This window comes from Xenopus tropicalis, chromosome 9 (genome assembly GCF_000004195.4).
Source record: "Xenopus tropicalis strain Nigerian chromosome 9, UCB_Xtro_10.0, whole genome shotgun sequence".
Lineage (NCBI taxonomy): Eukaryota > Metazoa > Chordata > Amphibia > Anura > Pipidae > Xenopus > Xenopus tropicalis.
Genome location: NC_030685.2, coordinates 38,127,005 through 38,153,772, shown reverse-complemented (window position 1 = coordinate 38,153,772; position 26,768 = coordinate 38,127,005). Strand labels below are relative to the sequence as shown.

At 40.2% G+C, this 26,768-nt stretch overlaps 1 protein-coding gene across 2 annotated transcripts in view; it reads right to left on the bottom strand.

Annotated features, from left to right (window-relative positions):
• The window catches only part of usp7 (ubiquitin specific peptidase 7 (herpes virus-associated)), a 65,853-nt gene extending 39,344 nt beyond the window's left edge, over nucleotides 1-26,509 (bottom strand). For both annotated transcript variants that reach the window (XM_012970920.3, XM_002939449.5), the window contains exons 1-3: nucleotides 25,618-26,509; nucleotides 2,223-2,327; nucleotides 304-502 (exon numbers count right to left, since the gene is read on the bottom strand). In XM_012970920.3, coding sequence (XP_012826374.1) covers nucleotides 304-502; nucleotides 2,223-2,327; nucleotides 25,618-25,696 — 383 coding nt within the window. In that variant the 5' untranslated portion in view covers nucleotides 25,697-26,509. The remainder of the gene's footprint in view (nucleotides 1-303; nucleotides 503-2,222; nucleotides 2,328-25,617) is intronic.
• Nucleotides 26,510-26,768: the final 259 nt, after the last annotated feature.

Sequence of the window (26,768 nt, the reverse complement as noted above, 5' to 3'; positions counted from 1 at the left end):
ATGCTAATGTGAGCACTGCAACCTTTTAAAATGGAAAATAATAATGTTGTTGTTATGATAAGCATAACCTAATAAAAACTAAATTCTGCATACTTCAAAATATATTTATACAGAGTTCCTGGTTATAAGCAGAACTATTCGCAATTACATTTTCAGACACAAGTATGTCCTACAAAGTCTAAATAACTAAAATAAATAAATAAAATATATTTTGCTTTTCAGAGTTAGCTTAACTAGAAGTGAATCGTTGCTGCCAGACAATCAGTGACTGTTTAACCAGTTTAAGCAAGGGTGTGGTCTTACGTTGAATCAGATTCCGCATTACACTGAAGGAAAAATCCCACACTTTTCTGATGCGGTCGGTCTGGATAAAATCGTGGCATCACCATGATTTTCCAAGGGAGATTCCGTACAAAGCAAGGAGGGCTAAGCACAGATTCACTGAGACGACTGAAGCGTTCCACTGTGAACTGAAATGTAGCTTCTGATCTCCAGCTTGTATCTAAAAAACACAAAAAATATATTTATCTATAACTACTTATCAGTAGGACAGGTAGCTAGTGTTATAATAAAGGAAAGCAAGAAATTAAACTCATACTCCAGTTTTCTAGTTCTGTTTCTCCTTTGTGTGTGAAGGGGGCTAAAGATTCCCTTGTAGTGACACAGGATAAATCTAACACTACTGGGTTCTCAGAAAAAAATAATATTTCCTCTGGGAAGCACATATGCAAAAGAGCATGGAAAACAAATGTAAACAAAAATACTTCGGTCCATCAGGGGAAGCTTTCCCAAGACAAAGAAACCACATACAAATCCCCACAGGGTATATATTATATATCCCCAGAGGGTATATATTATATATCCCCACAGTGTTGGCACTACAGAAAAAGTTGAAGCACAAATAGCTGTGTATAGGTGCCTGTAAGCTTCACCTGAAAACACATTAAGGGCTGTGGCACAGGGGGAGATTAGTCGCTGCGCCGCAATCTCCCCGAAATCGCATAAGTTTCCTCTCAAGGCAACTTCCGCGATTTCAGGGAGATCGCAGCGCCGCGTATGCCATCCCACCGACGATTTACATTTTTGCAGGTGGGATGGAATTTCAGGGAGATTAGTCAACAGCGACATGGGAGATTCGGCAAAGGCCGACTAATCTCCCCGTGTGCCACAGCCTTAAGGCAGCCATACATTAATACCGGGTTAAAGACGAAAAACCAAATAAAAGCTAAGATAAAAACTTCAGTATAGAAAAGTGGTTAAAATAAAATAAATAAATAGAAAGCAACTGGTGTTTGACCCCTTGAATGTGAAACTAGATGAACAGAAGGACCCTTAAAGCTAGTTTACATAGCATTCAGGATAAAGATTAAGGGTCATTTTTCTATTTAATTGCTAATATTCCTTCCTCAAAGATCACAGTTCATGCATAGCTTATGTCTGGGCCCATAAACATAGTAGAAAATTAAATTACAAGAATGTAAATATTGACCTTTCTGTACTACATAATATTCTTACATTTAAGGAAATCTGTTAAAGGGGTACTATCATGAATGGGAATCTGCTTTACTTCTCTCAGTACTGACAGTTTGTGTTCTGAGCAGAGACTTTTTGAGCTTTTTTTGAGCAGCAAGCAATCAAGTTATTTAGCACAAAGGCCCAGCAATTTAAAACATACATGCCAAGCGAGCTGGTAAGTGAAGTGGGAGTTGTAGTAAAACAATAGCTTTAGGGCATTCACATGCATTTTTTCATAAAAAAATAAATATATGTTGTCTGAACAGTAACTTATGGTATGGTTTGTGCAGTAACATTGTAATCATCATGTAATCTTTCTATGTATGCAAGCTAATCGATAACAGATTATATGGCCATTTTTTAGGCTGATGTCAGACGAGGCATAGGGAAAACGCTTGCCGAAAATTCCGCCCTACGCCCCCCCTCTTCCTCTGGCAGATCCGCTTCTGATTGGGCATGTGTAGCTCAGAACAGGAGAAAGGATCAAATTACACACATGTGCATTGCTACTGAAGCCTACAGGAAGGGAAGAGAGATTTCAGTGATGTCACTGTAGTCTTCACACTGCAGTAAGCTGCCAGCACCATATCTCAGCAGGGATCTGGGAATTTATATATGCAGTAAGTACTTAAAAAGAATGCCTTTAGACTTACTTTTAATTTATATTAACCTTTCCTTGCACTTTAAACTAAATTTTTTCCTCTTACCATCTTCCATATCCTCTTCTGTGTTGTTATGACCATCTGCCATGGCAACATTGCCATTAATGACAGGATTTGGAGTGATTCTCGGGGGATCATCAGTGTCGCCAGCTTTAAAAAGAGAAAAAAAAATTAAAAAGTGCATATTATGGTTGTGCATGAAGTGAAAAAGCATCACTGATGCAACAATAACAAATTTCAAAAGTTAAAGCCTAAAAATGCAGTATTTTCTTATTAAACCTTTCTAACCAGCCAAGAGGTTTAGCAGCTCTAAAACAATAATGAACCATGCCTTTGAAGTTGTCACAGCATTCTCTCTAGCCCACCTTAGGTGTGTACATCAGGGGAAGTTGTGCTCCTTTGCAGAGGTTGCCAAATAAGCAGATCTTTCAATATATGGCCACCTTTTACTGCTGGAAATCTAAGCTTGGGGGGTCATCTAAAATCTTTAAAACATTACCAGAAAGTAAAGTTACATCTGGTTTAAAAGATCATGCTACATGCTTACTACTAATACTGTGAGTCAGTCCTAAGTTCAAAACTCTTGCCTAGAGCATGTACGGTGAATCAGCAGAATAGAATTAGAATAGAAAATGGGAGCTACTGAGCAGTCTTTAGAGGAGCTTTTATGCGGATTTCGGCTACATGTGTCTGCACCCTAGCGTATTCCATTCATTTGGGTGCAGGCACAGGTAGGAGCGTATGGTACGTATTTTCGGCATGCCAAAAATAGTCACCATACGCATGGTGCTGCAAAAGCCTTAAGGGCTGTGATGTTCATGGCTCAACAGAAGCCCAAACAATAAGGTGTAGCATTTCTAGCATTTGAGATTTTGTTCTCCTTTAAATTACATTTCAGATACCAAAATAACATGAACAAAATGTAGCCTGTATCACTTGGGTTTATCATAAAGATGAGCAACAGAAAAAAGTTTATTTCAATAATAAAAGGAATGTACATACTTCCATTTATGATATATAAGAATAGAAATCATTGTGTGAACAAGAGACTCATGGGGCAGGTTGTCAGCCCTGCAAGTGAAGGCTGACAATCTCCCCCTATGCTTAAAAAAAAATATCTGGTTGTACCTGCACCCAGAAGCACTGATTCTGCTCAGTTACAGGCGCACACACACACACACACACACACACAGACGATACCCGCCAACAAACGAGAGATTTGGTGTTTGTTGGCAGATATTGGCTGTGTGCCTTATAGCTTGAATGTTTGGAGTATGACAAAATATTTCAAATACATTTGAATTTTGGAATACGCTTCGCTTCGTTTTCCTGAAGTCGCCTAAAGTTGCCTCTCAAGAAAGCTTCGGATTTCCCGAAGTCGCCTGAAGCGACGTGTATGCTTTCCCACAGACTATTTATATTCTTGCCAATGGGATGTCATTGCGGAGAGATTAGTTACCCGCGGTGTCAAAGATTTATCGTGGGGCGACTAATCTCCCCGTGTGCCACTGCCCTAAAGGGCAGATTTATCAAAGGTTGGGACAGCCCCCTTATTTTCACTTAGGTTATTAAAATATATAAAAAATAAAAAACATTTTTCCTGCACACCAGTATATCTTATAGCATACATTTTATGGATTCAGCAGTTGACTTTCTTACGATTTCTCAAATTGGCTTTGTTAAACCTTTCTACAGAAGTCTTTTGGAGCTGGTGTAACAGGATGTACTAGGCCCAGGCCAATCAGATATTTCAAGCCATCTGATAATCTGTTGGACATTTAAAAAAATGAGTCACACAAGCATCAGACTAATTTGAACACCAGAAAGATAATCAGTCAAAAAAAAGGGCCTCACAGTAAGAAAAGCTAGCACGTACTTACTCCAAACGTGTATACTTAAATAGTATACTCTTTTTCAACATGAGTTCAATAAACACAACTTTTGCTGCATGTCTATTGTTTTGCACTTAACAGGACAAAATCCGAAACTAAAGTCACATTTTACTTCCTGACCCTCATAAGCAAAGTCAAACAAATCTGGGACAAGAGAGAAGATTATCCAGATTTGGCCCACTTCTGGTGGCCAAATTTAGAAAAGAAGCATTGGGTCTGGTAAACTTGACTAACAAGTAGAACTTTTTGTACATGAACTGTTTTATGGTAACAAAGCAAGTACCAAAGTACAAACAAGAAAAAAAAAATATTGGATAAGGTAAAAATACTCAAAATAATTTAAGAACAAAGGAAGCACCTTAAAGGGGTTGTTCACTTTTGAGTTAACGTTCAGTATGTAGAGAGTAATATCCCAAGAAAATTGCAATTGGTCTGTTTTTTGGGATACCTGTTGGGAATATGTACAAAACACAATTTTTGTTTAAGGTGATCATCCCTTTAAAGGGAAAACTATACCCCCTGAACAATGTAGGGCTCCATAAAAATATATTGCATAAAGCTTATATGTAAAACTGCTGCTTTGAAATACAAATATACTTTTTTGTAGTATGTGCAATTGGCTAAACCTAAATAGAATTTTTCCATTTTAAGTTCTAATGGAAGCCCCAAGGGCACACATACATTAGGTCGCACTATCCAATTAATAGGCAAAGTTCTATGTTTTACTTCGCTACCTCTTCTGTTTACAGTAAGAGCTGCATTATTTCCTGTCAGGTGATCTCTGAGGGAGCACACAGCACACAGCCTATCACAAAATGGTGACTCAAAGGAAAAGATGTATAAGGGCAATATATACTAATATACCAGTTAGGTAACATTTTTTAATAGGCTACTTAGTACGATGGAAACTGATCTGTTGGTAAGTATTCAATCTAGAGGTACAGTTTTCTTTTAAGAGCCTAGTTAAATTTATGGAGACCATATCCTTCCTGGAAAATATTATTGTGCGAGTCTTTTAATAGGAGACAAATTAAAGGCTACTGTATATAATGTTCCCTTCTGAGAGTGTCAAGGAGGGGCCTTTAACTAGAGGTATACAAATTCCAAATACAAATTCACTCCCATATGTAATAAAAGGTACTATTTTGCCCAGGTGCAGTAACCCATAGACCAATAAAAAGATTGCTTTTAAACAGGTGACACGTAAATGCTACCTGCTAATTGGTTCTGTATTTCAGCAGCTGGTTTAGAGGGACTTATTTAGCCTAGCAACGAGGCAGTGGTTTAAATGAAAGACCAAAAAACGAAGATAAGTAATAAAAAGTAACAATAACAATAAAACTGTAGTCTCGCAGAACAATAGTTGTTTGGCTGCAGGGGTCACTGAACCCCATTTGAAAGCTGGAAAGAGGTAGAAGAGAGGCAAATAATGCAAACTATCAAAAATGAATAATGAAGACCAATAGCAAATTGCCAGGAACAGGACATTTCATAACCAACTAAAAGTTAATTTAAAGGAGAACAACTCCTTTAAGGGCAATGGTCCTTTTGTCGCCCACTATTCACCAAAACATCATCAGCAATGTAAATTTATGTTGGTAAATTATTCAAATATAGAAAAACCTTAAAAGGAACAATGAAAAAAATGAAAGTGTATAAAAATAATTTATTATATACTATGGCTCTGCACTGCTAAAAGTTGTGTGTTTTCTTCATAAACACTACTGCAGTTATATAAATACCCTGCTGTGTAGCCATGGAGGCAGCCATTTAAATTGAAAAAAGGAGAAAAGGCACAGGTTACTAAGCAGATAACAGATAAGTAGCATAAATTCCCTTTGTATTCTATACAGTTTATCTGGTATATTCTTATGTATCCTGTGCCTTTTCTCCTTCTTTCAATTTAAATAGCTGCCCCCATGGCTACACAGCAGCTATTTCTATTAACTATAGTAGTCTTTCTGAAGAAAACACACAACTTTTACCAGCGCAGGGCAACAGTACATTTTAATTATTTTAAAACATTTTTATTTTTTAGTTACTGTTCCTTTAAATTTAAATTGCTGATTTTAAGCTTCCCCTTATTTTTACACCTCTTTTTGTTGTCCCACCAATATACAATACATAATGCTTTCCCCTGCATTAACGGCTTAAAAGGGGCTTTTTCTGGACCCCTAAGAGAGGTAAAATGGGGTTTCTACTGTACTAAAATAAAAAAAAAAAATGGATTTACTGAATATACCCCCTACAGCTCTCTATAGTGTGTATGTCTCTAGTTCTATTCTGCGAATTCACAGGACACGCTCATAGTTTTTATTTATAGGACCGGTTATCCAGAATGCTCGGGACCTGGATAAGGGATCTTTCCATAATTTGGATCTCTAATTTAAGTCTCCTAAAAATCATTTAAATATTGAATAAACCCAATAAACCCACAATAAGGACTAATTATATCTTAGTTGGGATCAAGTACAAGGTTCTGTTTTATTATTACAGAGAAAAAGGAAATCATTTTATAAAAATAAAATTATTTGCTTATAATGGAGTCTATGGGAGATGGCCTTTAATAATTTGGAACTTTCTGGATAATACGTTTCCGGATAAGGGATTTCATACCTGTGTGTATGGGATATATATATATTACACACACACAATCAGCAGAATAAATAGGACTTGAGTTGAAAATGTTAAATTTTAAACAGGGAGTATACTGCCTCTTTTGGGAAGGGTGAAACACGTAAGGATGTATAGGGGAATGAGACATGGCTGGCCCCCATACTTTTTAACTTGGAACAGGCCCCACACGTGCTTATAGAACAAAATGAAGACAACGGTTTCAGATAGGCACTAAGTTTAATGTCAGAGAAGGCTCATAAGCCAAAACAATCCTTGCTAATAATACCTAAAGTTTGGGAAACTACTGGGTATATAGACAAATCAACTGACCTTCCTCTTTATAGCAGACACAAAGCACCACAGAATGCACATCAGACAAACTGAACCAAATAGGCAGTCACACACTAAGGGGCTGATTTACTAACCCACGAATCTGAATTGGAAAAATTCCGATTGGAAAACATTTTATGACTTTTTCGTATTTTTTGCGATTTTATCGTCGCCGTTGGGACTTTTCGTAAATTGTCGCGACTTTTTCGTAACCATTACGACTTGCGCGAAAAGTCGTGACTTTTTTGTAGCCGTTACAATTTGCTCGTATCTTGTCGCGACTTTTTCGTATTGAGCGCTCGTAAGCGGCGGGCGAAACTTTCAGACTTAGCATGATTTTGGAAGCCTCCTATAGGACTCAATGGCACTCTGCAGCTCCAACCTGGCCCAAGAAAAGTCACCATACTGAAGCTTGAATGAATCCGAAACTTTCGTAGTCGGCGCGAAAGCTGCGAAAAAGTCGTGACTTTTCGCGCAAGTCGTAGCGCTACGAAAAAGTTGCGACATTTTGCGAAACATTTGTAATGGCTATGAAAAAGTTGCAACAATTTCTGAAAAAAATCGCAAAATACCGATCATTATGAAAAAAACCACATTCGGATGCCTTCGGAACGTTTGTGGATTAGTAAATGTGCCCCTAAGTAGTGCAAGTGACCTGTAAGCCACAAAAGCTATACATGGCTAACATTTCTTCTACAATAGTAAAGTGAGGAAAAGAAAAGCAAACGCAGTACAGGGACTTTCTTCTTTATCAGTAGGTAAGATTTTATTTTTTTGTCCAAAATCCTTTACCCTTAAAGACTATACTTACAAAAATCTAAATGACTTTGACCTCTTATTGGTCTCCCAAAGCTACAGCATCCACTATAGATTGAATAATTTTTTATTTCAGGTCAATGCCATATGGGGAGGATTCTTGGCAAGCGGATAAACAAGCCAAGAATCTGCCCCTATAAAGCTTTTTGTTGTTGCTGCACCTGGAGCCATTGCGTTGGCCGAGCAACGGCTCCTGGTGCAGGAACAACAATCCAGTCCACCTCCTGTGGCATTGGAGAAGGAAAGGTAAAAACTATCAGGAAGGTCTATGTAAATACAGCCATACACACTTCCAGAACTGCTGCTCTGAGTCCTCTGTGAAAACAAACACTACATTTCTTTCCTTCTATTCTGTACACATGATCTCTCCATCAGACTTTCTTCACTCAGCAAAATCCTTTGGGGCACGAGACTCTGCAGCTTCCTCCTCTCTCCCCCTCCCGCCTCTGCAGTAATCGGAGTCCAGAGCACAGAGCAATAACCCATAGCAGCCGATCAGCAGGAAGCATTTACTGCTCACCTGTTTAAAAGCAGTCATCTTATTAGTTGAGATAGGTAATTGCTCCAGGGCAAAGTAAGTGCCTTTTAATATGGGAGTAGATTTTTTACTTACTACTAACCAAACCCGTACATATTCCACCTAGTAGGTTATCATATTAAAAAAATAAAACAAAGCCTTTAATTAAATCTACACACAATTATTCATAGGTATATGTTTAAAAGATTATTCATGGGATTTGGTTTAAGTATGCACATTAAGGACATTATAATCTTTATAAAATGATGGGTGTTATTTTGTTTCACAATCAGGTCAGAAATGCTGCAGTAACAACCACAAAAATAGTCCTAGTGGTGTCTGCACTCCAAAGCTTAATACTTTACAGGGTGCACAGCCAAAATTCAAGTACAGGTATCGGACCCCTTATCTGGAAACCCGTTATCCAGAAAGCTCCGAATTACGGAAAGCCCGTCTCCCATAGACTCCATTATAAGCAAATAATTCAGAATTTTAAAACTGATTTCCTTTTTTTATGTAGAAATAAAACAGAACCTTGTAATTGATCCCAACTAAGATATAAATAATCCTTATTGGATGCAAAACAATCCTATTGGGTTTAATTAATGTTTTGTTAATTTTTTAGTAAACTTAAGGTATGGAGATCCAAATTATGGAAAGACCCCTTATCCGGAATACCCTTGGTCCCGAGCATTCTGGATAATGGGTCCTATACCTGTATTTATAAATATTCTGTGGCCGGCACACCCTTAAAATTTGTCAAAAGTTTATTCAAGACATTGTTAAAAATCTGATGTTTCAGTCCTCACTAGGACCTTTTTCAAGGATCCTTGAGAAAGGTCCTAGTGAGGCCCGAAACGTCGGATATATATATATATAGTTCTCCTTGACGGCACTCACCACTTCCAGAATACATGCCGGGTGCTCACCAAAATAAATTCATATCATGCCATTTGAAAGCACTCAGTCACAGCTCCATGTAATTAAAAAAAATCAAAATATTTTATTGCTCCACACTCACATCGACACATTTCAGTCCACTAGGGACCGTCGTCAGGATGATTCACAGAAGTGTTTACAGTGTTCAGTAAGCACAATCAATCACTCTACACAATCAATTAAATATGCCAATGTGTCCAAGTGCATTCCATTCCAATTAAAGGGTAACAAAGCTCATTTTCAAATACACATATCTATATAATAAATAGTGATAAAAAAAAGTGATAAAATTTTTTTTTTATAAAAAGTGAATAAATAATGATAATTGTGATTAAAATTCCATAAGCAAAATCTAAAGAGCATATGAGTTATCCCAATATTTTTCTATTAAAGGGGTTCTTTCTTTTTTTTTAAAGGAATACTTGTTTGAAACTGAAAATTCCAAGCAGAAATGAAAGTCTATTCACTAAGGGGAAAGAATTAAAATACTCCATTTCATAGGAAATTGTTATATAGTTCAAAGTTTCAATTAAGCTGAATATCTGTTCTTATCCAAAACCATGACTATAAAAAGCCAAATTCGTATCCCCTTTTGGTTCAAGACCATAAATGTAAATAATTTTACCACTATTGATATTGGATTTAGTCACAACCAAAGGTAATTACATGAATAATTATCCAATTACTGTCTGCATTATTCACATGTCCACATAGCTAATAAACCTATTCAACCCATCATTAATGGGTAACTCATATTAAGACATATTTGACAACAAACAAATTTAAGGGAAACCCACTTAGATTTATAAAAAAAATAAGGATTGCATCTCATTAAGTCCACGGGGAGCCATGGTACCCAGCACAAGTATTCATCTTGCCTCTATCTGGCTCGATCACCACCCCGTATCGCCACTGGTACATGATCAATCAGCATGGCTCGTAGAGTAGAGAAAGAATGTTTAAATTGCATAAAGTGTCGTGCCAGGGGGGTGTCAGCCGATCGTATTGTGGATCTGTGATTGTTCATTTTTAATCTGAATGACGTGATACATTTCCCAATATAACATATTCCACATGGACACGTGATACAATAAATTACATGATCAGATGTACATGTGAGTCTGTAGCGTATCTGAAATCTCTTTTCATAATGCGGATGTGGGAAGGTATTACCAGTTAACAGACATCCACATGTTTTACATCCCCTGCACCGAAAGCAACTCCCTTTCTGAGTATTTAACCAAGTGTTCACTTTCTGTTTAGTTTAGATAAATCAGTGACCATTAACATATCTCGCAAGGATCGACCTCAACGACAGGCACCAATGGGTGGTGGAACATTTGTAAGGGCTCTGGCACACGGGGAGATTAGTCGCCCGCGACAAAACTCCCTGTTCGCAGGTGACTAATCTCCCCGGATTGCCATCCTACCGGCGATGGCATACGCGGTGGTGCGATTTCAGTGAATTCGCGCCGCCGCGTATGACATCCCACCAGCGATTTACATTTTCGCCGGTGGGATGGCATTTGGGGGAGATTAGTCGCCCGAGACACAGGAGATTTGTCGCGGGCGACTAATCTCCCCGTGTGCCTATAGGGTAGACCAGAGTCAAAATGTAAAATAGGCCAGTGTTTTTTCACTATACGATTTACTTTATCACTTACTGGTGTGTATTCTGTAACAAAAACCATCCTCTTAGGGTTAGTTGCATCTTTGGATTCTCTAGTTTGCTCCTGCAGAGATATTTTGCGAGCTTTATCCAATTTCAGCTTCAAAAAATTAGCTGTATATCCACGTTCCAACATTTCCATGGCTTGTGTTTCTGCTGTTGCCCAATCGGAATTTATTCTAAACACTCACAAACATTGCGTATTTGGTATAGATTTCAATATAGAGGGTGGATGAAAACTATGGGCATGCAATATTGTGTTACGATCTGTGTCTTAACGAAATAATGTAGAGCCCACCCCCTCAATTGAACGGTACAATCTCACATCTAAAAAATCAACAGTATCAGTATGCCAGTGTAATGTAAATCTCACCGGTGTGGGTTGTGAATTCAAGTCTGCCACGAACAATTGTATTCCAATGTGGTCCCCTCACCAAATGATCAAAATATCATCGATAAATCTACAGTATAGTAATAACTGCTTCTGATACTTAGATACTGATACTTTGCATACGAGAGGGCCACATTGGAACCCATCGCCGTACCAGTCTTTTGGAGGTAATACGCCTGTAATAAATATATATATATATATATATTTTTTTTTTTTTTTTTTTTTTCATGTTAAAGTCAAATAATAATAGAATTGCTGCAATGACTGTCTTTGTTTAATGTTAAGTGTGTTTGCTTGCCACTGTATGGGAACCCCCCAAGGGCCAAACCGACCCATATTTGGCTCAAAAATTGGGCAGATATTGATCAGGCAGGTTTGATTTTCACGTCAGATAGAGCACTGAATGGGCTTCAATGGGTCCTATTCCCATTGTTATAATTCAATCATTTTGCCCCACAGCAATATCAGCCACCTTAGGCAGGCATTTCGGTGGAAATATCAATCCCCCCCCCCCCAGAAAACTGAATCGAAAGGTTGAGGCAGTTACATTTATCGATAACAATGACAGTAATACACTACTGTGAACCAAAAAGGCAGAACATTTAACACATTGACTCCTTTTACCCCAACAACACACTGAAGTAAAGGATAGATACAATTTTCTATTTTTTTATTTCAGGGGCAACTCGGTAAGATACTTAGGGGAAGTGGCCCAAAGTAACCATAATAAGTGTAACATTACATGAGCAATTCCAGTTCATGGACAGAGTGTTTTCTCAGAATCGAATGCAGCGTTTCTCAATCTGCGGGTCGGGACCCCTTTGGGGGTCAACGACCCTTTCACAGGGGTCGCCTAAGACCATCGGAAAACACATATTTCCGATGGTCTTAGGAATTATTTTATGGTTGGGGGTCACCACAACATGAGGAACTGTATTAAAGGGTCACGGATTTAGGATGGTTGAGAACCACTGATCTAATGGATAAAAACTTTTGATAAAAACAAACCCCCAGAAGAATCCAATATCATTACTGGATTGTAATAAAAATAAGGATACACTTATTTAACCACTACACAAAGGCTGATTACCCATGGGAAATCTACTCTTCCACAGGCTATAAAGCACCTAAAAAAACTGCCTGTATTTTTATAGTATTTTATATGCAGCAATTCCAATGGATGCAGGCAGTTATTTTTGGGCACTTCGGTTGGAGAGGAGATTTCCCCACAGGCAATAAAGTGCCCTGGCTGTCAAAACCCTAACAGGACTTATAGTCCTAATAGGACTCAATGGCATTCCAAACTTTCGATATATATGGTTAGTGGGTTTCTGGATATTAGATCCTCTACACTTACATTAATTACAGCATTACATACATTTTATCTGTGTGTCTAACATAGGGATTTCAATCCTGTTTAATTTACAAATTCAATGTAGCATATTTACTAAAACTGTATAATATGCCCCAGTACAGACATACAAACCAACAAAAGGTTTTTTCTTTTACCAATAGTAAAATCTAACATCTGAGCTTGATTTACAGGACTGGATTAAATTATTTCCATCCCGATTGCTACAACAGGAATCCTGTCAACACTACTATTAAAGCAGGACCACAGGTAGTTTACCTTTAAAATTACTCATAAGTATGATATTGGCTGTTGTTGATACAACGTCTTTATAGTTTAAATCAGTGCTGTCCAACTTCTGCGGTGCCAAGGGCCGAAATTTCTCCCGCATACATGGTGGAAGGCCGCTAATGGAAGCCACACACCCTTTAAACCACACCCATTTTATCACAATGGTGGTAGTGCAGCAAAAACCCAAATGCTTCGTCCTCACTGCAGGGATATCAACCATCATTCATATGTGAAAGAATTATATTATGTCATATTAAGACGTACCCGTATGCCTCCTTCTCCCCTGTGGATAGCACAGCAACCCCCAGCATATAATTACACACCTTACGGACCATTTAATCGCTATTTCCAACTGCTAACAAACTCCCAAAACAAAGCCCTGCCAGGTTCACTTTCCAGAGGCAGCATAGGGTAGGCAGAGTATGGCACACACAGGCAGCACTCTGGCTGCCCTATGATGCCTGTGTGCGCCATACTCTGCCCTATGCTGCCTGTGTGTGCCATGCTCTTCCAGCCCTATGCTGCCTGTGTGTGCCATACTCTGCCTGCCCTACCCTGCCTGTTTGTGCCATATCCTCACTGGCCTATGCTGCCAGTGTGTGCCATATCCTCACTGGCCTATGCTGCCTATGTGCCATACTCTGCCTACCCTATGCTGCCTACACACAGGCAGCATAGTCCAGGCAGTACATACAATGTCTGAGGTGTGAACAGAAGAACAATGTGAGTGATTACTGCCTGAGCCTGAGGTGTGAACAATGCAGTGGGTGAACAATACAGAGATTACAAGGTGTGAACAGTACAGGGGATTACATTTTTAAACAAAACAGGGGGAATTACAGCCTGAATCTCAGGTGAGAACCATGCACAGGGCCAGTTAAACTCAGTACTGATACCATTTAAAGCTTACACAAAGTTAAGCCATCAAAGCAGCCAGACAGGTGGGGGGCCACACAGACATCAGCCAGATGTCTATCAGGTGGGTTTGATTTTACTATCTGATCAAGGACTGCATCTGCTCACTGGATAAGGAATATGTAAAATAATAAAACATCCATGTTTAAATGCCCATGGATAGACAATCACAAATCTGCAAAGTTACTACGAACAAACCTAACTTATATAACACATTTCCAAAGATCAGTCCAGAGAAGGGCAACTAAGCTGGTAAAGGGTATGGAAAGTCTCAGTTATGAAGAAAGATTGGCCAAGTTGGGTCTGTTTACACTGGAGAAGAGGTGCTTAAGAGGTGACATGATAACTATGTATAAGTACCATATATACTCGAGTATAAGTCGATCCGAATATAAGCTGAGGTACCTAATTTTACCTAAGAAAACTGGAAAAACTTATTGACTCGAGTATAAGCCTATATGGTGGGAAATGCAGCCGCTACTGCTAAGTTTCAATAATCAAAATAAATACCAATAAAATTACCGTATATACTCGAGTATAAGCCGACCCGAATATAAGCCGAGGTACCCAATTTTACCTAAGAAAACTGGAAAAACGTATTGACTCGAGTATAAGCCTAGGGTGGGAATAAAAAACTGTAGTTTTGCCTTGTAGTAAGATAAGCAATACAAACATGCACTGGAAGCTTGGGTCAGAGCATCACTGTTTAGTAAACACTGCCCAGAGGTAAATAAATCACTCTGTCTCTTTCATATAAGTACTCGCAAGGTGTTCTGTAACCGGGGTGGCAACCTGTCTTCCTTCCCCTTGTCTTTGCTCTGTATGATGATTGCATAAAGAGGTCTGAGCAATCCAGAAGGTGACAGATACTTAAGTAATTGCACTGCTTTGCTGAGTATACACAAAATTACAAGAACATCGCTTATGGGCTTCAAGTGTAGCGTAGCATACTGATAATATATACATACAGCAGAATTTCCTGTCAATGAACTCAAATATATTATGGTACACAGATCATAAATAAAACTACATTCTCCCAGCACAGCACCGAGACAGACTCTACAGCTAATAACCTGGGCCTAAAGGATCCGCGCTACTGTCAGGCTGATAGTGGTCGATTATTAAGGGCAGCACAGGTTTACCTTTCCAACCGGATGCTGCGCATGAGCACTTTCATTCTTCTCCGTTGCGCGCGGGCCGGCTGAGTCAGTTATTAAGGGCAGCACTGGGTTACCTTTCTGACCGGATGCGGCGGTTGCCTTTCTGACCGGATGCGGCGGTTGCCTTTCTGACCGGATGCGGCAGATGCGCATGCTCATCCTTCGCCGTCGCGCACCCCCGAAGGATGAGCATGCGCATCCGCAGCATCCGGTCACAAATGGGGCGACGGATGAGCATGGATGGGCACGCGCGCAACGCCAAAGAATGCACGGGCGCATCCGCGTCCGGTTGGAAAGGTAAACCTGTGCTGCCCTTAATAACCGACTCAAGTATAAGCCGAGGATTCCTTTTTTGGCACATTTTGAGTGCTGGAAAACTCGGCTTATACTCGAGTATATACGGTACATTAAATGAGGCATCAGTGGGGAATATGTTTTTGAATATTTATTTCAAACAAAAACAGTAAACTAGCTCTGTAAGTGGAGAAGAGGGTCAACAAAAACAATATGGTATCAACAATGATACCTTAAGAGTACTACCCCCTTAGCTCAATCAGCAACCAAGCTAAAACAGAAAGAGTTAAAATCCTTCAAAACTATATATAGTTTATATAGAATATAAAGTGCAATGTCTAGTGCAGAATGTGCCTAGGACAGGTGAGGATGGTAGATTAAGATGAATTTGGGAGCGGGCCAAGGAACTGGAGGGTCTGCTTGCAGGTGGCCTAATTTGCACACAAAGGACAGAGGGTGCTAATCTGGAGGGACCCATAGCACCCGACTCGAGTATAAGCCGAGGGTGACTTTTTCAGCACATTTTGGGTGCTGAAAAACTAGGCTTATACTCAAGTATATACAGTATATAAGGGGGGTCATATAATAACCACTCTAATGTTTTATTTACCAGTAGGTCCTTCAAACGGACACTAGGGCACCCACTCAGTTTAGAAGAAGGGAGGTTCCATTTAAATATACGGAAAGGATTTTTTACTGTGAGAGCTGTGAAGTTGTGGAATTCCCTCCCCGAATCAGTCGTGCTGACTGATACATTATATAGCTTTAAGAAGGGGCTGGATAGATTCTTAGCAAGTGAGGGAATACAGGGTTATGGGAGATAGCTCTTAGTACAAGTTGATCCAGGGACTGGTCCGATTGCCATCTTGGAGTCAGGAAGGATTTTTTTCCCCTCTGCGGCAAATTAGAGAGGCTTCAGATGGGTTTGTTGCCTTCCTCTGGATCAACTAGAAGTTAGGTAGGTCATATTATAGGCATTATGGTTGAACGTGATGGACGTATGTCTTTTTTCAACACAAGTTACTATGTTTTATGTGTAAAGTTAGACTCACTTTGCCTATGTCTGCATATATGCTGGCAGTTTAGGGGTTTATGCCCTCTGGAGACTAGCATACATTATCAAGGCATTCCTGGACACATGAAATCCCTTTCTTTACTCTGCACCAAATCATTGACAGGTGTTGTCAAATCAAATTAAAACCAAGCTATTCTAAGGCTAATGCCAGACGAGGAGTAGGGCGGATATTTTTGGCAAGCGGCAAAGCGCTTGCTGAAAATTCCGCCCTACGCCTCCTACATGTGCCTGCACCCGAATGAATGAGATACGCTCGGGTGCAGGCACATATAGCCGATATATGCATAAAAATGCAAGACTTTGCATTATCTCGCATTTTATGCGTATATCGAAAAAGCCTCGCGAGGCCACTTTGGCGATTTGCCGAAATCGCGCCGCCGCGTGTGCCATCCCACTTACATGACTTACATGTTCACCGGTGGGATGGCAGGTGATGGCAACTCGGGGAGATTAGTCGCCGCGAACAGGAAGTTGTGGGCGACTAATCTCCCCGTGTGCCAGAGCCCTTATTCACAGTAGCGCGCTGTATCGCACATGACTAATATACTTGTGTGCCCCTGGCCCCCCCACAGCTGTTTCTCAGCTATGACTGCTTACCTTTGTGTAAACTTTAAATGGTATTATTACTGTTATAAACTGGCCCATCTGCATTGTTCAATACTCAGATTCAGGCTGTAAGGCCCTGCAGTGTCCACACCTGTAAGGCCATGTAAGGTTAAAACTGACTTCCATTATCTGCCCTCCACCATGTAAGCCAGAAAAATTCTGGCCCTCGGTACCACAAATTGGACAGCACTGCCCTACGAGTCACAAAAGATTCTCTGTGTTTCACCTACTGAATTTTTTAAACTCAAAATATGGCATCAAGAAACTTCTTTCTCCTCTTCCACCATCATTTTTGGCAATGGGAATCATGTAAAAACAGTAGAACTAACCATCCAACTAAGACATACATGGAAGGCACCTGTCAAGCTCAGAGAACCATTTTTCAATTTTCATTCTTAGTATGACATTACCATTTACCATTCTTAGTATGACAATTACCCTTTTTCTCTGTAAGTCTCTTGCAAAGATAGTAATTGAGTTGCATAAATCTATGTTTGCGCTAAAAGAATCCTACTTGTAATTTTGTGTGTATTTAACAAGCCTTGAATGGTAATTTACACTTTTATATAAAAAAAGATCCCATACTGGTTTTAAAATTAAATTTGAGGATAAAAAGGTTAAATCAATTGGTCAATTGTCATATATTGCATGTACATCTGTTATTACAGATCAGAGTTAGAAACTTTGAATATTGTTACAGTTTTACATCAGCTTATCGGCTGGAGCAATTTCTTTAAAAGATACAAATATAAAAATAAAGTAACATTAAAATTGAAACAACAAGGTAAACGACAAGAGTTTTTACCTAACAATGTAACAGCCAAGTCCAGGGGTGTGGGGTTTGCCATGGGCATATGGTGGGTAGGGTGCGTTGATAATCGCTCATTCAGTGGTGGAGCTGTGGCTTTCATAGGTTAGTACCTTAGGGGGATGGGAAAAGAGTCCCATACTTTGTCAAACTTCTCAGGGGTTGTTCTTTTTGTGTATAGATATTGCATACTGTCTATGTATTTCTGAATTTTGTCTAGTCATGATTGGTGGTTTAGGGGGGTGGTCACATCTTTCCAGAGATATGTTATGCATCTACGGGCTTGGAAGAGGCCCTGTCGTATAACCATTAGTTGGTATTTGTTACCCAGAGAATTGTCACATGCTCCCAGTATAGCTAGTTCTGGGGAGGGTTGGAGTTGTATATTTATTGTTTCTGCTATTGTGGCAAATATGTCTCTCCAGTATATTTGAAGCCTATTGCATTCCCACATCATATGTATAAAGGTACCTGGGGCTAGGCCACATTTAGTACAATTTGGGGATATCAGGGGGTTCATCCTATGCAGCCTTATGGGGGTGAAATATGCCCTATGAAGGATAAGCTTCTTTATGGTTTATTATTTAACTTTCTGTTAAGCAGCCCTCCAGTTGCTAGGGCTCAGCTTTCTAGAAGGGGGTTTTAATAAAAATACAGGATGATGAATAGGAGAGAATGTGAACAGAAAGAGAAATAATAAAATAACAATTGTAGCATCAAAGAGTAATAGTTTTTTGGCTGCTGACGTCAGTGACCCCCATTTGACAGCTGGAAAGATGGAGAAGAAAACTTATTTAAAATAATTTTGATTTAAGACCAATTAAAATGTTTCTAAAAATAGGATGATCTATAACGTAGTTATTATTATTATTAACATTTATTTATAAAGAGCCAACATATTCCACAGCGCTGTACAATAAGTGGGTTTCATACATTGGACATACAGAGTAACATATAAAGCAATCAATAACCGATACAAAGGTGAAGAGGGCCCTGCCCAAAAGAGCTTACAATCTACAGGGAGAAAGGGTTGAGACACAAGGTGTGGGTTAAAATAATTTTAAAAGGCAAACAATGCCTATCGCTAGCTTAAGATATTCAGTAAGCAAATACGAACGGCACACAACTTTCAACATTCCAGTAACCATATAACTACGCTGTGTCATAACCATATTTATTGATGTGTTTGAGGTGATAAATGTAGAAGCGTTAAATGAGAAGGAAAGGCTAAGTCACTTGGGGGTGCTAAAATGTTAGGCTCCCTTAAAGAATAAGTAAACCTTTTTTTTTCTCTATGAGTAAAATTACTCTAAACAGCCTCCAGAATTAACTACCTTTGTCCCAGCATTCTCTCTGACCTGGTTCCTCAGTCAGAAGGTATTTTTTTTCTTTGCTTCCTTGTGCAGAGTGAAGCCCCGCCCCCACTTCCTGTTCAGGTCTCTCATCAAAAAAACCCCCCCAAAAAACGGCTAATGCACAGACTGGCTCCTGTTGCCTCCAGGCATGCGCAGAAGGCTCTCCACTCCGACAACCTCGTCGAATTGAAGAGAGAACTGAACAGGAAGTGGGGGCGGGGCTTCACTCTCCACAAGGAAGCAACCAAAAAGAATACCTTCTGACTGAGGAACCAGGTCAGAGAGAATGCTGGGACAAAGGTAGGTAATTCTGGAGGCTGTTTAGAGTAATTTTACTCATAGGAAAAAAAAAAGGTTTACTTATTCTTTAAATGACTTTAATCGCTTACCTTGTAAGTGCTTCCTCCTTCCGTGTTTCTTCTGCCAGCGAAATCCCAGGGCCGGCACATGGGCAGTAGAGTGAAAAGCCGACTTTGTTGTTAAAGTTCGGCTTTTCAGTATAATGTGCATGTGCAAGCGCGAACACAGAAGAGGAAGTGCTCGCTGCAGGTACCCCGGGCTGGTGCGGTTTTCTCCGAGCAGGGTCACCAGCCCGGGGTACCAGGTATGCTCTTAAAGTCATTTAAGTGACTTAACCTTTCCTTCTCCTTTAAATACTGCCTTTGTGATGCACTGTATTCTTCATTTGTGGTGTCCTGGTTATGCACTTAGAACACATGAAGGCTCCTGTGCTACAAACCATTAGTGCACTTAGAAATACTCATTATTCAAGAAGAAATAGCAAGAGTACACGCAATTTGCTATCCTCCAAAAAATTCCTCTGCAAATTTTAAGACCTAGCTAGCTGGGTAGTGCAGTTCTAAATAAGTAATGACTGGAACATCCTTAAGCCCTTGTATAGTGACTTATGTCACTAAAAGATGCCCTATATGAAGAAAGCTGTAGATGTCTCATTCCAAAGAGCTAAATTAAGATATATATATCTTATATTAATTAAATTAATGGCCTTAAATGTGCCTGTTTCAAGGAAAAGCAACCTATAAAACATTATAACGATAGAACAGCTTTCAAGTATATGCGGCTACAGGTCCCCATACACGGGCTGATTATAGCTTCCGATATCGGTCCCTTGGACCGATTCGGCAGCTTATCGGGCCGTGTAGGGGCAGAACTGAGGGAAAATCAAAAATAGAAAAGGCAGGCACTCCGGACTTTATCAAAAATGTTGAAAAATGCAGCAACAAAAGTAGTTTACATTAAAAACGTATAAATTTTATTGGATCCATATGCAAAAACAAGAAGCCCTACGCGTTTCGTACCATGAGGTACTTAATCATAGGCACATGACTGTGGGTAGCAGAACTGAGGGGCCTGGCCGACCGATATCTGGCCTGAAATTGGCCAGATATCAATCGGTCAGGTAAGAAAATCCAGTCGGATCGGGGACCGCATCTGCTCGTTGATGAGGTCCCCGAACCGACTGCCCCATTGCCGCGCGTAGAATTTGATCGTTTGGCCCTGGCCTCCCCAATATCGCCCACCCGTAGGTGGGGATCTCAGGTGAAGATCCACTCGCTTAAGCGAGCTCATCTGCCCGTGTATGGCCAGCTTTAAAGAATAAGCAAACCTTTTTTTTTTTTTTCTATGAGTAAAATTACTCTAAACAGAATTACTTACCTTTGTCCCAGCATTCTCTCTGACCTGGTTCCTCAGTCAGAAGGTATTCTTTATCGTTGCTTCCTTGTGCAGAGTGAAGCCCTGCCCCCACTTCCTGTTCAGGTCTCTCATCAAAAAAACCCCCCCAAAAAACGGCTAATGCACAGACTGGCTCCTGTTGCCTCCAGGCATGCGCAGAAGGCTCTCCACTCAGACAACCTTGTCGAATTGAAGAGAGAACTGAACAGGAAGTGGGGGCGGGGCTTCACTCTGCACAAGGAAGCAACCAAAAATGAATATCTTCTGACTGAGGAAACAGGTCAGAGAGAATGCTGGGACAAAGATAAGTAATTCTGGAGGCTGTTTAGAGTAATTTTACTCATAGAAAAAAAAAAAAAAAGGTTTATTCTTTAAGGTGGCCATCAGACCAATTCGTCAGCTTATCTGCCTGTGTATGGGCACTACCTGACCAATATCTGGTATAAAATTCTCAATCAAGCAGGTTTGATTTTCCATCGGATTGGGGACCGCAATGGCTTGTTAACCTTAGGTGGGCATATCGGGAGAAGTTCCACACATTTGGCAAACTCACCAAACAAGCTCATCGCAATGACCACCGTTAGTTAGAACAGTAATGCATATATGCCCACAGAACATTAATGCTAACATCTAACTAGCATGGTTCAACATTCCTTGTATTTTAAAGAAGTAGGAAATGAAAAATGACTGGGGGTGCCAAATTGTTAAGCACCGGATAGCGAACTGGTCCATCATAATCTTCTGCTATTGTGGTGAAAAGCTTGTTAAGACAATCCTGCACCAGGTTGTGACCCATTGGAATACCCACAAAATGCCTGGGTCAGAAAACACCAAATTCAGTTTTCACATTGTTGACAAGCAAAGGATTAGTTGATACCAGGGTGCCTTTCAAGGGCTTGTGGACATTGTATGTTCCCCCCCCCCCCCATGTGCATTAGCCCAGGGCACTGTCTCGTGTGCTGCGCCATAATCTCTGCCAATATCCGAACGATCCTCTGCACTGTCCTGAATAGCACACATACACAGTAAAATAAATTTTCAAAATTAAACATGTAAAATATGACCAGTTTTTCTTTAGCAATATTAAGGCATCATTCTATTTCAATACTAGGTAAAGTTGCTATAAAACAAGGTTTTTCATGTTTTGATCCCGTTACCCCAAAGTTAAAATATTGCAAATACCCCAGTCCGTCACTTGAGTATCAGGGGCTCACTGTGCAGGAATAGTAGCCCTCATCGTGCAATAATTCTAGGCAATGCTCCATCAGCTTAGGTGTGCCCTCAAGTTTATTGCTGCCAGCTCTGCTGGATGATTTATATATTTATTTTTGATAACGCCAATTATGACATACATACATAGACATACATTACATACATACATATACAGGGATGGAATGACAGCACTCACAGGTTTTTCACGAAGAAGTGACATCTTCGTGAAAAACCTGTGTAAAATGAAAAAACAGCAGCACTCCGGAAATGTTGTAGAAAAAAGTGACTTTACTCAAGTGCACACAGCAACTTTTCGGGCTTAAACCAGCCCTTTATCAAGCCTCTTCGTGAAAAACCTGTGAGTGCTGTCATTCCATCCCTGTATCTCTACATTTCTTGCACTGGCACCCAGGTATCATTCTTTCTCATGGAGTGCAGCTTGACAGCAACCTGTGTACATATATATACTGTATATACTCGAGTATAAGCCTAGTTTTTCAGCACCCAAAATGTGCTGGAAAAGTCACCCTCAGCTTATACTCGAGTCGGTTGCCATGGGTCCCTCTAGACTAGCACCCTCTCTCCTTTGTGTGCAAATTAGGCCACCTGCAACCAGACCCTCAAAGTGCCCTGGCCTAGGCTCCAACTAGCAATACTTATTTCCCCTTACATCTCCTCTGGGACTGGGTCTGCTGCCAGTTTGCCAATGTGCAATGAGCGTGGGGTAGAACTCATATTGTTTTTGTTGACCCTCTTCTCCGCTTACAGAGCTAGTTTACTGTTTTTCTTTGAAATAAATATTGAAAAACATATACCCCACTGATGCCTCAATTAATGTAATTTTATTGGTATTTATTTTGATTGTCAAAACTTAGCAGTAGCTGCTGCATTTCCCACCCTAGGCTTATACTCGAGTCAATACGTTTTTCCAGTTTTCTTAGGTAAAATTAGGTACCTCGGCTTATATTCGGATCGGCTTATACTCGAGTATATACGGTACATACATATACACATATATATATATACATATACACACACACACATATATATATACATACATATATATATATATATAGAAACAAGTTGCTGGAAAGCTGCACAGCCTAGCCTAGCGCTATGGGAGCAGAGAGTGGTTGGGGCTTTTCATGTTTTGCAACCTTATATTGTTACAAAATGACCAGCTATTGCCATATACTGAGATCCTTTCATTTATGTACCTTTTGGCCCTGGACACATTGTCCTTATATGTCTATACCTATAAACACTTTTGTAATCGTTTTTTATGTTTTTTCATGTTTTTTTTGTTTTCCATTTGATTTTGTCACTTTATGTATGTGTTAGTGGTTGCCTAGCAACAAGCTTGGCGCCCTTTTGTGCCTAAAAACGTTTGTACTACACTGAGATGTTGCTGTCCCTGATGAAAGTTCCAGATAGGAACTGAAACGTCGGACTGAATAAAGCCTCACATTTATTCATCTACACCTTTGTGATTTTTCATATGAAAACCCTGCGTGTGCTGTCAATCCTACCCTGTGTGTGTGTGTATATATATATATATATATATATATATATATATATATATATAGAGCCCCGCACAACCTAGAAACCCCTAATATAGCAATCAATGTACTCTGTTCCTTATAAATATATGTATGTATAAATATAATTTTCATATGCCGAAATCCAGCTGCAAAACAGTTCTTCACTTTCTGCATCATTTGAAATCCTTGCAGGGGAGGAGGGACTAAAACACTTACAAACTGTAACAACTTCTCCACAGCTTACAGAAAGCATACAGGAATTACACAACCACAATGTCTGGTTACTTTCCTTACAGGCATCATGTGTGAAGGGAATTGTGGGATTTGGAGGATGCAATAGTCTTTTTTTGTAGTCTTAAAGTAGTCAGCCACATCAGCAGGAGAACAGGGGGCTAAGCTTAGGCAACTGTTCCAAAGCATATTACACTAAAATCATGAAAAGGCTGCATATTTAATTAATGGACATTGTGCTTAAAAGTATACTTACTTTTCAAAACACTTAAGTTAAGTGTTTGCTGGAAGTTCTCCTTTAACAGCACACATACACATGATTTTAAGTTTTGCATTTGAAGGTAGAAAAGCTAACAACCCCCCTAGGCGTGCTGATAATTCTACTAGAGGAAGAAAGGTTTACACTTACTAAAAACAATAATGGCCTTGGCTCTTTAAATAAAAAAAGCAGTTATGTTTAGAACACTTGACAACGCCTACTATATACAAACCAATGACTCTGCACTTGTATACGGAAGGTGGGAAAATAATGCAAATCAGACAGGAGGTGCATCAAGCAATGCAGCCAGTTGCTGCCACAATAAGCATGATGTGACAATATGTATATTTCTGCTCTAGTCACAAAGCCATGGGAAGGATTATGACTTACTACTTATGAAATTATGAGCACTGCAGAAAATCCAGACTTCTTTACATCTTTTAACCTGAACCTATCACTTTATCTCTCAAAACAAGCAAAAATGCGAAAACCAAACACAAATAAGGAGTACGCAACGTACCATTTCAGTGACTACATTACGCTGCTGGGCCATGAAAGGGTCTCAAGAATCAGCCCTTTTGCTAGGCTAGGAACAAACGAGCAGTTAAAAGAGCTGCAAGTTTTTGAGAGCCAGAGGCTCTCAAAAAGTTTGCACAAAAATAAAATTACAAAAATAAAAGTAACAGGGCTACTGCTTTTTTACCTACTGAGTCAATCACAAAAAATCTACGATTCTGTTTAATTTAACAGGGTAAACAGAGTTATGTTAATGTCCATAGGTTAATCTGAAATCATTTAGGCTAAAATGTGGCTGTCATACTTGCTTGGTTTAAATGAATGCCTTCCACTGACTCTCAATGTTTCTTTGTTTACCAAGTGACAAAATCATACCCAACTTCTGATTTCAATAAACATAATGGGCATGTGCAGGTCCATTTAAATAGGCGTTTGAGCAACGATGCCCCACAAGTTCAAGGACCACAACTCCAAATGAAAATCAGGTTCCAGGGATAAATCACTTACAATGTAGAAAATGTACTATGATTTATAAAACAAATAAAAAAAAGTGTGTTATATGTATCAGTGTGCCACCCATTTGAAACTAGCCCTTGCAAACAGATAACCTACATGCTTGTTTGAGTTAAAGCCCTACACACACCCGCATGACAGAGCATCTGATGAGTAATAAACATGGATGCTGTTCTATGCATAGCACAGGGCTAATGGGGATGCCGGGTACCAGAGTACAGAGCAATGCAGAATGTTACCCAGTTGTTTAAGAATACCGGCAGCGAAAAGATTAAGGCCAGGAAAAGGCAACTATCTTAGGCGTTCTAGCTAATAAAAAAACTACAAGTCCCAGTAACCCCAAACATCTTTGATGGCGGAAATTATCCCTAGCTTATCTTGTGTATGGAGGTGCGTGGGGCAGACGATAATGCAGATATAATAAGACAGCATAAGCGATCACACGTACCTTCCATCTCCATGTCCTCGGGTTCGCTGAGTTGCTGCTCCCCGGGTTTCTGTTGTTGTTGCTGCTGATGGTGGTTCATGGTTCTAGGGTGGGCCTCCGTGGCCTCTTTCAATCCTGCTCGCTGCGCCGGCTTGGACTGCGGAGATGGGGTGGAAAGCAGCGGCGGGGCCTGCGCAGCAGCGACAGCCTGGGCCTTTCCCGCGGGATGCGCTGGGGGGAGAGCAGAGGGAGCCGGCGGCAGAGAAACGCGCACGTATTTACTCGCTATTCGCCCAATTTCGGCGCCGTAAGTGGAAGATTGGGGATTTCGGGGGGAGGCGATTGCTTCTCCCCCCGGGGCCTTGAACGGCTACCGGTGGAGAGACACGGGAGCTCACTGACTCCGCGCAGGTTCCTATTAATTACACTGAGCAAGAAAGGTTCCAATATTGTGCGGGCCTTGCAGCTCCCGTGCTGCTCTCCGGTCCCCTCCCCCTGCTCATTGGTCGGATCCCAGCGCAGCCGGTGCAGGCCTGATTCACTCCAAGCTCCCACCTCTGTTTATGTCCAAAATCTCATTTAAGGAGACCTCTTCTTCTAGTGTCGCTAAAGGTACATAAGGGAGAAACAGAGTCTAGTGGAAACAGATGATGACCTAGTCCCCTCTATCTCTTTCTTTCCTTGAGCCCTCTTCTGTGCTATCCGCTTGCTCAGCCTCTGTGTGGAGACGCCAGGCTCTCAAAATGGCGGCTCCGTGAAATGTCACATCCGCATGGAGCAGCAGCGTGAGAAAGGGAGGGGAAGAAAGGAGGGAGGGAGAGAGATAATGAAAGCATGAGACCTCCACAGCCTTCCCTCACACACACGTCTTCAGGCTATTCGATGCAGAAGTTAACTACCCCTAATTTTGGAGGGCTGTCTAAAACATCTCTGATAGTTATTACAATTGTTTTGGAGCAAAATGTACTAAGATATTTAACACACTCGGTGTCCACACTGCAAGTTATAATTACAAGAAAGATCCGCTTTCATTCCAATGGATATAATGATAGTAAGAAACCTACAACTCTGATAAGGGAATAAGGGGCTCCGAAACTAAAATTGGGGGATTAAGAGGTTATTCCCTACTGAAATGTGATAGCCTAATATGGTATTAATAAAGTGACATAATA